This window comes from Sceloporus occidentalis, unplaced genomic scaffold (assembly GCF_023333645.1).
Source record: "Sceloporus occidentalis isolate IW3139 unplaced genomic scaffold, rSceOcc1.0.p SCAF_5, whole genome shotgun sequence".
In the NCBI taxonomy this organism is placed as follows: Eukaryota; Metazoa; Chordata; class Lepidosauria; order Squamata; family Phrynosomatidae; genus Sceloporus; species Sceloporus occidentalis.
This window is the reverse complement of record NW_028316985.1, coordinates 101,756,078-101,769,762: the sequence shown is the minus strand read 5'-3', so window position 1 is coordinate 101,769,762 and position 13,685 is coordinate 101,756,078. Positions and strand designations below refer to the sequence as shown.

The 13,685-nt window shown below is 41.9% G+C and overlaps 1 protein-coding gene across 4 annotated transcripts in view; it reads right to left on the bottom strand.

The window, feature by feature from the left end:
* The window catches only part of LOC149312593 (PHD finger protein 21B-like), a 223,410-nt gene that overhangs the window by 67,429 nt on the left and 142,296 nt on the right, over positions 1-13,685 (bottom strand). For 3 of the 4 annotated variants that reach the window (XM_089524934.1, XM_089524936.1, XM_089524935.1), the window contains exon 3: positions 12,982-13,314. The exons of the other annotated variant lie outside the window; for it this stretch is intronic. In XM_089524934.1, coding sequence (XP_089381060.1) covers positions 12,982-13,314 — 333 coding nt within the window. The remainder of the gene's footprint in view (positions 1-12,981; positions 13,315-13,685) is intronic. 4 annotated transcript variants of the gene reach the window in all.

Below are 13,685 nucleotides of genomic sequence, written 5' to 3'. Positions count from 1 at the left end.
TAAAAAAGAAATAAAACTCCTCTTGCTCTGTGTTTCAAAAGTCTTTCAAAAGTCACAACTGGTCTCTGGACTTCACCAGAAATAAACTGGGACAGGTGGTACTTTATCTGAACAGTAAATGAACAGTCAGGAAATAAGTAACTGAATTAAATGTACACATACTAAACAAATGTTAAGGTTATAGTTGATCTACCAAACAATTAATAGTATATAATGAACACATGGTCCATAAAATTTCTTTGCAATGAGTATGAAGGTCCATTGGGCATAAATCTTTAACTGGAGGAATACTGATGACCACAGATCTAAACAGGTATTTAATAAAACAAAGGCCAGAAACATCAATGGCCAACACTGCAGTTTTTAATAGTCTTCCATTTTTTCCTTTCTGACTGAGCAAACTACAGAAGTCTTCACAGAGTAAGAATAAAAATAACTCCTGCCTTCATTACCTATAGCCACAGACATCATTAGATACCCCCCTCCCCAGCTTAAAGTTGGGTTGATTCTTGCGAGGAGGAACTTTGTTCTGTTACTCTCAAAGTTCCTGGAAGTATGCTAGTACTCTCCCTTTTCTCTCTCCATGACTCCTCTTCATCTGAGGCATCTATATTCAGCTCTTCAGTGAAAAAGATCCCAGAGTAGCACACACATAATTAATGATGGCCTCTGCACTCAGGCTACAAGCTAAATAAGACACAACACACAAGGGGAAAGTGATGGTGCAGGAGGAGGGGAAAATATGGCTTCATTTCTATTGACACTCATGTCCTAGCTTAAGTAAGAGAGCGGTGGATCCTACATAAGATGCACATTTTCAGAAGTTATGTATCAAAAATATTACAGTCTTTATCTGGGATGCACCCATTGACTGAGAGAGGGGCCACTGAACTGGCATTCTGCCTTACTTCAGATCTGAGGCAGATGTTTACTTTCCCTCATTTCCTTATGCCTCAGAATTCTTCCCTACTGACTACAATCTGGAAATAATCAAACATCTAGCCTTCCTCCTTCTCAGCAAAATAAGATAAGACTGGCAGGCCTAATAACCCTTTATAAGGGGAAAACCTATAAAGCCCTAAATGGCTTGGGCCCAGGGTATCTGGAGGACCGCCTCTCTCCATATAATCCGCCCCACACACTCAGATCATCTGGGCAGCAACTTCTAAGAGTTCCAAAGGCTAGATTAGCTTCCACCTCTAGGAGGGCCTTCACCATCTCAGCCCCCAACCTCTGGAACTCACTGTCCCTTGAGCTCCGCTTAGCCACCTCCCTAGCCCAATTTAAGAAGGGGCCGAAAACCTACTTCTTCGAGCAGGCCTACCCCTGACTATTTCGCCCCAGAATGCTCTCCCCTCCCCCCCCCTGTCCGTCAGCATTGTCAAGCTGGCACGAATTTTATTGTTTTTATTGTACTGTACTGTTTTTAAATTATGTTTGTATTATTATATTGTTGTATGCCTTTTGTTGTACACCACCCTGATTCTAAGAAGGGTGGTACATAAATAAATTTTATTATTATTATTATTATTAAAACAATTATCAAATTTAAGACAATACTCAAGGGACCTCTAAAAACATCTTCAGTATTTTTTTTAAAAGATGCCCCAACTTCTCTACCCATAAAAACTACAATTTGCTTGAACATGTCAAATAGACATGTCCCTAAGAAGGTTTCTTACATAATTTCAGAAGAACAGGTGCAAAGTATCTATGATGAACGAAGAACAGTACAAAGCTTTCTTTCATTTATCTCCTGTTCAATGGCACCAGAATCAGGATACTCTTGGCAAGAAACAGTGAGATGTTCTAGCAGCTAGCAAAAAGGAGATGAGAACCTATTCTGGGTTAAGATGCAATAGACCATTCAAGGTTTCTGACTCCTGAAATGGCTCACCATTCTCAGTCAGTCCAAATGACATGTGATATAATAGCCAAGTTGGATCTATCATGGGTGTGATCATTAAGAGAGAATGCAGTTCCATCCACAGGAGGCTGAACAAGAGCTTCACAGTCAAACAAGCAACCTACTAACAATACCTATACACTTTGATCAATTGAGAGTTGTGCACTACCTGCTACCCCTCCCAGATCTTGAAAGCCTGGCCATGGTTATATATGCTTTTCTTGTTGCCACATTAGATTGATATACTGCTGGGCAAAGACTTTTCAATTCAGGCAGTGTTTCATAAACTGACTGCTTATTACACTCAGAATTGTTTAAATACATGTGTTGGCATTTTAAATATATTTAATAACCTTTATTAAGGTCACATGTTCCAAATGCAAGACAAAGATGGACTGTGAAAACAAACAAAGCACACCTTCACAATTACTTATTATTAGTATGGTGTTTAGTTTTACTTGGTGTTTTAGTCAATTTAGTTTGTATTCTAACATGTCAATTTACTGAAACTTTTTCAATTACACTTGTCCCTCCACATTCACTGGGATTAGGGGCACAGGACCCCCATGAATACGGAAAAAACGCAAATAACAAAAACACTATTTTTTTACCTGAGAGAACACCTCTCTAGGAATCTGTAGGTCCTCCAGCGCAACTGTGGTCAGCATCTGTCAGACATTGACCATAGAATTGCACTAGAGGAGCTACAACTGCCTAGTGGATTGCCTAGGAATCTCTAAGTCTTTAAATGCGACTTTTGGTTGAAGTTGCCCATGGAGTTAAGCTGGAGGACCTAGATATTCCTAGAGAGATTAATAAAATCCATGAATAATCAAAGCTGCAAAAGTCAAAGCTGCAAATGTGGAGGGCCAAGTGTATACTGTAAGTGGCCTTATATCCCAAGCTTGGGAGAAAGGTAAGATATAAATAAAACAATACAGTGCCCATGTAAATGGTTAGGAAGAGCAATCCAGGAACAGCAATAGAAAGGGAAGGGGCCATAACTTCTCTTGCCATGCCCATCTCAGAAAGTGCTCAGAAGACAATAACAAATATGATCAAATCCAGGCTTACTTGTCTGTCTGTAGCTGAAAGGAAAAAGGGAAGATCCATCTTCCCTTCACACCACAAAATCTGGAAGAAATTTGGAATATTGCTGCACTGTGCTTGTGAGAGTCTAGCCAAAAATGCAGAGAATGCCTTTACTCTATGCCCCTATCCTTCTTCTAACTTGGGTTAATACTTCCAAGGAGCTCTAATCATGCAAAGCAAAAGCAAATGTCAGCATCCTTCTCTGAGGTAAGCAGGCACATAAAAATCACATCTCTGGCTCCAAATCCAGTACTGGATGAGGACCTGAACTGATTCTGCATTTTGAAGATGCAGCATCAGGCCATGGAAATGACTATAGCCCTTGGGGGAGGAACTTAGTCCTGAGGACCACATTTTTTCCCCAACAGAAACATGTGGACCTCTGAGCAAAGAAAAACAGGTGGTAGTCTCCTCCTCTCCTCCCCTGCCCCCCAAAAACTGCGACTCAGAGTAGCTCCACAATTTAAAAGAACAATACAATTTTAAAAACCTACAGAAATAAAGCATTAAAACAGAATGGAACTATTAATATTTACAGTATTAGAACAATTTAAATTCAGTAAAAGACTAAAATGCAATTTAAAAGATGAAAAGCTCTTAGAGATAATCATGAGAGCAACAGCAATAGAGACTAACAATATTAAAATGGATAGAGGAAACTGTTTTAGTGCCTCTAATTTCTTGAAATGTAATAAGTACTAAGATTATAAATTGCACATTATTTTTAAAATACTCGTAGGAAGTTATCTGTGCAGCAAAATCCCAAATAGGTTTAAGTCAGAATTAAGTTCCACTGAGGTCAATGTATTCCCTGGAAAATGTACTTAGGACTGCAACCATATTCTGGAAATTATTTCATTTACAGAATTATAATGGAGTCATGATAAAGTCCTAGACACAGACTTCCCACTGAATTGAATCTTCATTGTCATGGGGACCTGAAATCTATTATCTTGAGTGCCTTACAAAGATCACACCATCATAAACAAAACAAAATCATTTCAACAGAGGAGGGACTGCACAATTGTGTTATCCACATTGCACACCTGCTCCATGAATACACGTAATCATTTATGAGGCTGCTCTCAGACAGTTTAAAGTGCATATATAGGTGGATCCATATATTCTGTCCATTTATACAAACTTCATATGATGAAACTTATGGCCCTATGATAATCTACTTGAGCAACATGACTTGAGCACCCAAGCATTTTGGTATCCATGGGGAGTCCTGGAACCAAATCCCAGTGCATCAAGGGCCCACTATAATTATAGCTGATTGTGCAAAAACTGATTGCGCAAAGAATCAAAAACTGTAGGAAAACTAGGCTCAAGAAATGAAACAAGAGAGCGACTGATAAGAATTTTGCAAGGGCCAAAATCTATACACTGCAAATACTTTCTTCATATTATCAGAGAGGAGATTGAACACATGGACATCACCAAATAGCCAATTAAAAATTAGATAGACTTCATAACTGAAAACAGAAGATGGAGCAGCTCTATTCTCACAGCAAGAACTAGACCAGGTGCAGACTGAAGCTCACATCACAAACTCATAATCTTAAAAAATAGAATAAAGCTGAAAAGGAACACAAAATCAATCATCATGCCACATTATGATCTGAAGAACATAAGAACAGAATTTAAAGATAAAGTGAAAAATAGATTTGCACTATTAAGCCTAATGAACTGGGAACCAGAAGAATTATAGATAGAAACCAGGGATACAGTCATGAAGAAATACAGAAATATGCTATCTGTGAACAAGAATCACAGAATCATACAGTTTGAAGGGACCGCAAGGGCCATCCAGTCCAACTCCCTGCCATGCAGAAACTCACAATCAAAGCACCATCAATAGATAGCCATCCAGTCTCTGTTTAAAAACCTCCAAAAGAAGAGACTACAACGTTCTCTGAGGGAGTGTGTTCCACTGTTGAACAACTCTGTCAGGAAGTTCTTCCTAATGTTCAGGTGGAATCTCTTTTCTTGCAGTTTGAATCCATTGTTCTGGTTCCTATTCTCTAATTCTCTGGAGGTACAGAAAACAAACTTGCTCCAACTTCAGTATGATATTATTACAAATATTTAAACAGGGTTATCTTACCACCTAGCCTAATCTTCTCTTCTTCAGGCTAAACATACCCTGCTCCCAAAGTTGCTCTTCATAGGGCATGGCTTCCAGACCTTTCACCATTTTGATCACTCTCCTCTGGACACATTCCAGGGCAAGTTCTCTTACAGGGAAATGCATATCAGACTGGGTAAAGTCTGACAAGCTTTTACATGGCAGCCTTTTACTGAGGTGGAAAGCAGCAAATGAAAAGTACCTTCATTCTACCTTCACCACAGTTTAACCTCTGATGAAATAGGATCTTGCCTATGAACATTTATGCCACAATACAATTTGTTATTTTCTGAGACTCCATAGCACTTAACAATATATTCAAAATATTCATGCAAGAAAGAGAAGAAGCAATGGATGACAGATGAAATTCTTCAAGCAGAAAAAAGAAAGAAAAAAGGCAAAAGAAAAGGGATACAGAAACAAAAACAGAAGAATAAATGCAGCTGTTCAATGACTAGTGTGGAATGATACAGAGAATTACTATAATAATCAATGCAGAGAAACAGAAGATGACAACAATAAAGGAAGAACAAGAGACCTCTTCCACAAGATCCGGGAAATCAAAGCGAAATTTAACTCAAGGCTAGGGATGCTCTAAGCTCAACAGAGGAGCAATAAAAGAGGCAATAAAAATACAATGGAAACAATACACAGAAGAGATATTTAAAAGTGATGAAAAGAGGACTGACACATGGGACGAGAAATCATATAAAGACAAACCCCAAATTCTAGAAAGCAAAATGAAAGCCACACTCAAAGCAATAGAAAAAAATAAATCACCAGGAAGAGATGAAGTACCAATACAACTGCTACAATCAACAGAGGCAGAATCAACTTTAGTTCTAACTCAAATCTGCCAACAAATATGGAAAATGAAACAAATGGCCCACACACTGGACAAGATCAGTATACTTTCTCATCCTCAGTAGCAAGCAAGTACATTTTTATACCGCTTATCAGTGCACTTAAGCACTCTCTTAGCAGTTTACAAAGTGTAAGCTAATTGCCCCCAACAATCTGGATATTCATTTTAGCAACCTTGGAAGGATGCAAGCCTGAGTCGAACTTGAGCCCCCTTGGCTGGGATTGAACTTGCAACTTATGGTTTGTGAGTGAGTGGCTGCAGTATAGGCATTTAACCACTGCAACACCAGTGTTTAGGCCTTTAGAAACTAACAAAAAAGGAGACACAAAAGAATGCAGTAACCACAGGACCACTGCATTAACTTACCATGCAAGCCAAGTCATGCTTAAAATTCTGCAGCAAAGACTCCTACCATATATGGAGCAAGAAATTTCAGAGGAGCAAGTGGTGTTCAGGAAAGGAAGAGGCACTAGGGATCACACTGCAAACATACACTGGATAATGGAGTGTATTGGGAAATTCCAGAAGAAAATCAGCATGTGCTTTAGACTATAGCAAAGTTTTTGACTGCAAAGATCATGGATTGCTCTTAAAGAAATGGGTATACATTTGATCATCCTGATGCACAACCTGTATTCAGGACAAGAGGCTACAGTTCAAACAGAATATGGAGAAACAGAATGGGTCACTATGGAACTGGAGAGGGCAGCTATGAAATTACTACACAAGATCCTTAACTGCAAAGATATAAAACTGAATACTAAATTTAGGATCATCCAAGTCATTGTATTCCCCATCGCTAAGTATAGATGTGTGAAGAAAACTGACACAAAGAAAATCGACTCATTTGAAATATGGTGCTGAGAGTAACATGGACATCAAAAAGATGAATAAATGGGCTCTAGAAAAGATCAAGCCTGAGCTCTCCCTGGAAGCCAAGATGACTAAATTGAGGCTGTTGTACTTTGGCTACAACATGAGATGACTCGTTAAAAAGACAATAAGTCTAGGATGGGTGAAAGGCAGTAAAAAGAGAGGAAGACCACATACTGATATCACAACATTTGAGATTTATTTCTTAATATTAAATTGTTAATACTCAAGGAAACTTTAACTGAGATCAGAAGATTCTCTTTGTCTAACAAAGAGGTAACAGATGTTGAAACAGAATATTCCCCATAATTTCATGATTGAGTGAGACAGCTGGTTGGGATATTTGTGTCTATGGATGAGTTATTGCTTTCTGCCTTTTTGCCATACCTTGTTTGGTATTTTATATATATAATGTATGTTGGATCCTAAATATAAGAATGAAGTACAGTGTTTATACCCAGGGTTATAAAAGAAGTTGGGAGGCTGTCATTTCTTCCTGGGGATGAGATATGCTCCTAGCCCAGTCAGGTTACTTTGAAAAGTTCTTGTTTCAATCCTCTCAACTATTGTTTGAACATTGTGTATTTTCCGAACAAGAGGTAATATTTGCCTTTTTCTTAGCAGTAACCATTTGGCAACCCAGATGGGACTTGAATCCACTGGCGGCAACAATACCAGATAGACAGAATCAATCAAGGAGGCTACAGCCCTGAGCCTGCAGGACTGGAGCAGAGTGGCTGAGAATGAAACATCCCATTCACGGAAACATCCCATTCACAAAGTTCTCATGAGTCAAAGCCAACTCCAAGAAAGTTAACAACAACTTCAGGGAGAACGTTTAGGAGTACATGGCACTAAAAGAAGGGCTTATCCATATGAACATGGTTTTTGTTTAGGTCCTTAGAAACTAACAACAATACCTTAAACATGGTCCAGCAGCAAATACACAGTCAATACAGTTCCAGACAAACTCTCTCTTTTTCTTTGTGTGGCTGGTAAAGGAGAAAGACTGTTCTTTGTGGACTCACAGATGTCTCACCCACCTGCAATCTGCTTATGTCAATAACATTAAGTAACTAATTATACATTTGTTTTTAAAGCAACTGGTTGTTTCTGAATTTTTCTGTGCTTTGTTCTTTAATACACATACCAACATGGAAGCTGGAGTTTGTTTGGTTGCTTGCCACTATGAAGACTGACCTCACTCAGGAGGCAGATGGTTTCACAAACATGCTGACCTACGTCGTCATCATCACCATTATTATTCTATTTATTTATATCCTACCTTCCTCCCAGTACAGGGACTTTATGAAAGGAGTTGAAAAGGGAGTCCAGATTAATCGCCCATCCCATGAGCCTATATTTTCACATGTGCAAGCTCTCATTCCAAAAGTGACAGTGCCATCACTGGAACATGGGAAAACAATGTCTTATATTCAGTACTAGCTCACAGTGTGTAGGTAAATACAACAGTTTAGTTTAGGCTCTCATACTGCAGTTTGTCAAACTATGCTCAGTGTTAGTAGAATTTAACTTGGTTTGAAACTTATTCTCTTTTCAGTTCTACAAACAAGCAGGAACCAGAGGAGCAATCCAAGTTGCTGAATGCTTTAAAAAAAGAACACTATAAGAGACATAATCAGATACTTATACCAAGATGACCTGAAACTTCCAGTCTGTATAAATCATCCACACCTATACTTTGCCTATTTCCCTAAAATTTATACTACTTTTGTATGATTGGGGAGAAGTAAGGAAGTATGCAGAACAGTGGATAATGCCCCCTGCCCTCCTCCCACAACCAACCCTAAAGAATACTCCATGTTCCCAGCCTATCCGGCTTGTGAAAATTTAGCAAGTATTTGCCTGGGAACTTCAAAGCTGATCTTCATGTGCCTTCTCTGTTGTGTTTAGATTCCTGGGAGTCTTGTACCCAATTTTTCAGGTTGTATGTGAGCATTCAAGATTGGAATAATGCGCCACCAAGGCTATAAGACTAGGTTGCTAATGCCAAGCCTGTCAGACTCTTACACTCACAGTCTTTAAAAACCTTATCTAAAAATGTAGCCATTGCTTTTCTGTATTAGAAAGGGTTGTTTTTAACACACCAAAATGTATAAAATCAACAGAAGACATTTCCAGAATCATCAGCCACTTTGCTGAAAAAGATCTTTCTGACACACACATTTTTGTCCGACAGTGGAATCTGTACCTTGTTATGTTAAGTTGGTGAAGAAACATTTCAGTACCACAATGAAAAAGCTTCCAATCCATTCAAAGGACACTAATTGGTATCTGCCGGGTTTTGTTCCAGGAGCCCCCTGCCCGCCCACCCCCCGGATACCAAATCTGTGGGTGCTTACACTCCATTATATACAATTGCATAGGAAAATTGTATTCCTTTTATAAAATGATAAAATCAAGATTTGCCTTTTGGAATTTATATTTTTTTAATATTTTCAAGCCATGGATGCTTGAATCCATGGGTAGAGGACCACCTGTATTGCCTTGCACACAGGTAACTTGAACAACAATTACTTTCCTAACAATGCCTCTTCTATACTACTTCAGCTTCCCACATCACTTGCTCCCTTCAGTGGCTCACCCTCATAGTTACAAACCTGAATTTTCTATAGCTGTGAATAGAGTCATACAGATCTTTCAACTCCACTAACTCTCATGCTATCACTGTTTCTCCGAACAATATCTTTCTTCACAAAGTATTCCTCTTCATACAGCTTTCCGAGCTCCACCTATCCATTAATAAATTCAGAGCATGCTTGTTAGCTAAAAAGATTTCCAGAGTGGCTTGCAGATCAATAAGAAAAAAATACAGTCCCAACCCTCACTCTGAAAGACATTAAGTCTCTTCTTCCCTGTTTCTCTTTGCAAACCTTGTTGTCACCAGCATCTCTTCTGCCTCTTCTTTTCCTTCCACCTTAACAGACTCTATGCCTACTCCAACAGAGGGCACACCATTCCCTATGTTTCTTATCTTCCTTTCCTGCCTTGGTCCCCTCTTTGCCATGCCATAAAATATCCCCTTTTCTGCACCTCAGTACTCCCAGATTCACTCAAGAGGACAAAATGACAAATCCCCACTGCAAGTCACCCCAGAAATCCTTGCTGAAAGCATGGCAAATACATGACATCCCACACCAACTCTGTTACCACAGTTAAGCACACAAGAACAATAACGCTAGCCATCAAGCATTCTCTCTGAGATGAAAGGCACTCTGTACATGCTTATAGGCACAACATCTGACTTTGTTTCCAGTTAAAACACAAACAAATCAGGAATAGGTTAATGTCACCACAGAAAATCATTTTTATATGTGGGGAGAAACAAACCCTTAGCACCAGAGCCCATACTCTGCCTGGCATTTCCAGGCTGTAAAGATATCAGATGGTAGTGTAGAAAAAGGCATCATTTTCCTTTATGAGATCCTTGGAAAGCCATTGCTAGTCCGGGAAGACAGTGAACTGGGCAGCAAGACTTTGCAGCTACAAATATCCAAAATATAGTCCGTGAAACAAAGTCCTAGAGCTTTCCAACACACTTGCCAGAGTGAAAACAGCAGAGGGCTCCTATACTTTTAATGGTTGTGGAGAAGAGGGAATTTCAGTAGGTATTTCTTGTTACATGGTTACATGACAAGCAAGCCCTGCTGAAATTCCCTTCTCTCTCTTTCTGTGTGTGTCTGTACACACATGCCTTAAAGTTGCCTTTTGACTTATGGCAACCTCCATTAATTTCATAGGGTTTTCTAGGCAAGGGAGACCCAAGAGGTGGTTTGCCATTGCCTTCCTCTGAAATATAACCTATAGCATCTGCTATCCGTATATCTCCCATCCAAGTACTAACCAGGACTCCCCTGCTTAGCGCCAAAATCAGAGGAGGTCTGGTGCCTTCTATACAGCCATCAAAGGTGCAGGAACCGTCCTCAGTTTTCAGTGTGTCATTCCTAAATGTTGACCTTTTATTTTGCCCACTCTTCAGTTTCTTTCCATCTTCCTCCACCTACATGTTACTGGAACTGGCCTTTATCTATTTTAAACTATAAACAGGCCTATGTTTTAGTCACTGTCAACAGACAGGAGTTCAGAAATGGTAAGGTTCAGAGATATCGGCTGAAAATTCTCGGGAGATTTGGGCAAAGCCTTCGGTCAGTGCCAGCCTTTTCCTGCGGGGAGAATCCAAAACCAAAGCCATCTGAGTCTGGAGGGAAAACAGTATGCAAAGAGATCTTTGCATACTACACCCACCCTGCAGAAACAATCCAGTTTGGCACCACTTTAACTGCCATGGCTCAATGCAATGAAATCCTGGAATTTAAGAGTTGGTGGTGGTGGTTCCAGAGGAGGCTAAATCTCTCACAAAACTATAATTCCCCAGGATTCCCCATCATGGAGTCATGGCAATTAAAGTGGTCTTAAAGTGGATTATTAGTGCAGCAAAAAGAGAGTCTGTAGTGTTCTGGCACTACAACAAACTACAGTTCCCCAGGGCTCCCCAGCATAGAGGCATGGCAATTAAAAGGGGGGGGGTGTCAATGCGGATTATTAGTGCAGCTAAAAAGAGAGAGTCTGTAGTGCTCTGGTGCCACAACAAACTACAAATCCCCAGGAACCCATACCATGGAACCATGGCAGATCCCCAGGACTCATGGAACTATGGCAGTTAAAAGTAGTCTCAAAGCGGATTATTAGTACATCTAAACGAGTCTGTAGTGCTCTGTCACCACAACAAACTACCATTCCCCAGGACTTCTAGCATTAGTGCAGCTAAGAAAGTCTGTAGAGCTCTGGTGCCACAACAAACTACAAATCCCCAGGACTTCTAGCATTAGTGTAGCTAAGAGAGAGTCTGTACTGCTCTGGTGCTGCAGCAAACTACAAATCCCCAGGTTGTCTAGCATTAGTGCAGCTAAGAGAGAATCTGTAGTGCTCTGATGCCACAACAAACTACAAATTCCCAGGACTTGTAGCATGGAGCCATGTCCGTTACAGTGGTCTCAAAGTGGATTATTAGTGCAACTCAGAGAGTCTGTAGCCATGGCAGACCCCCAGGACTCCCTAGTATGGAGCTATGGCAGTTGAAAGTGGTCTCAAGGCTGATTATTAGTGCATCTAAGTGAGTCTGTAGTGCTCTGGCACCACAACAAACTACAAATCCCCAGGACTTCTAGCATCAATGCAACTAAGAGAGTCTGTAGTGCTCTGGTGCCAGAGCAAACTACAAATCCCCAGGACGTCTAGCATTAGTGCAGCTAAGAGAGTCTGTAGTACTCTGGCACCACAACAAACTACAGATCCCCACAAACCCACAGGATGGAACCATAGTAATTAAAAGGGTATCTACCTGGATTATTAGTGCAGCTAAGAGACAGCCTGTAATGGCTGTGGGGAAGAAGGAGGAGGAGAAGGAGGGAAGGAAGAAGAAGAAGAAGGAAGGAAGGAAGGAAGGAAGGAAGGAAGGAGAAAGAAGAAGGGAGGAGGAGGGAGGGAGGGAGGGAGGAAAGAAGGAAGAAGAAGGGAGGAGGAGGAGGAGAAGGAAGGAAGGAAGGAGGAGGAAGAGGAAAGAAGGAAGGAGAGGAAAGAAGGAAGGAGGAGGAAGAGGAAAGAAGGAAGGAAGAAGAAGAAAGCAGAAGGAAGGAAGGAGAAGGAGAAGGTCAAGGAAGGAGGGAGGAGGTGGAGGAGGAAAGAAGGAAGGAAGAAGATGAAGAAGAAGGGAGAAGGAGGAAAGAAGGAAGGAAGAGAAGAAGAAGAAGGGAGGAGGAGGAAGAGGAAAGAAGGAAGGAAGGAAGGAAGGAAGGAAGGAAGGAAGGAAGGAAGGAGAAGGTGAAGGGAGGAGGAGGAAAGAAGGAAGGAAGAAGACGAAGAAGAAGAAGACGAGAGGAGGAGGGAGGAAGGAAGAAGAAGAAAGAAGGAGGAGGAGGAAAGAAGGAAAGAAGAAAGAAGAAGAAGGGAGGAGGAGGATGAAAGAAGGAAGGAAAGAAAAAAGGTAGAAGAAGGAAGGAGGAGGAAGAGGAGGAAAGAAGGAAGGAAGAGAAGAAGACGAAGAAGGAATGGAGGAGGAGGAGGAGGAGGAGGAGATGGAGGAGGGGCTCTGACCTGGGCGAGGGGGCGTCGTCGGGGCCCGGGGCCCAGCTTGGCCTGGAGGTGGAGGGCTCCGCTCGGGGGAGTCCTCTGGGCGCTGGTGCTGCCGCCTCCGCCGCTGGCCCCGTTGAGGTGAGCGGTGACCATGGCCACGGGAGCCTGGGCCCGGAGCACCGAGAGGGCCAGGCTCGGGGGGCTGCTGCTGTTGCTGCTGCTGCTGCTGCTGCTGAGGGGACCCCCTCTCACGCCTGGAGCCTTCGGGGCCCGGCTGGGGCTGGAGCTGGAGCTGGAGCTGCTGCCGCCTCCTCTTCCTTCTGCTTCTTGGCTGCCCACCCTCAGGGCCAGCTTCTGCAAGAGAAGAAGGAGGAGGAGGAGGAGAGGGGCCTTCAGGGGTCTGCAGTCTTTAAGGAGAGACCCCCCCCCTGTCCTTGCCTTCCCTGGCCCTCGCCTTCCCGCCTTGTTCTGAGGAGCTTTGGAGAAGGGGAAGCACTGCCTCAAGCCTCGCCTCCTCCTCCTCCTCCTCCTCCTCCTCTCCTCCGCCTCCTTCTCCCTTGTCCCCTTCTTCCCCTCCTCCTCCTCCCAGGAGCTCACATTTCTGGGAAGGAGCTTCCTAGTGGGTCCTGTCCTCCATTGTGGGGTGCCTGGTCCTCCATAGAGGAGCCCACCCAGGAGCCCACCCCCAGCCTCCTTCTTTTTGGCTCCCCTTGCTTCCCAAAAGG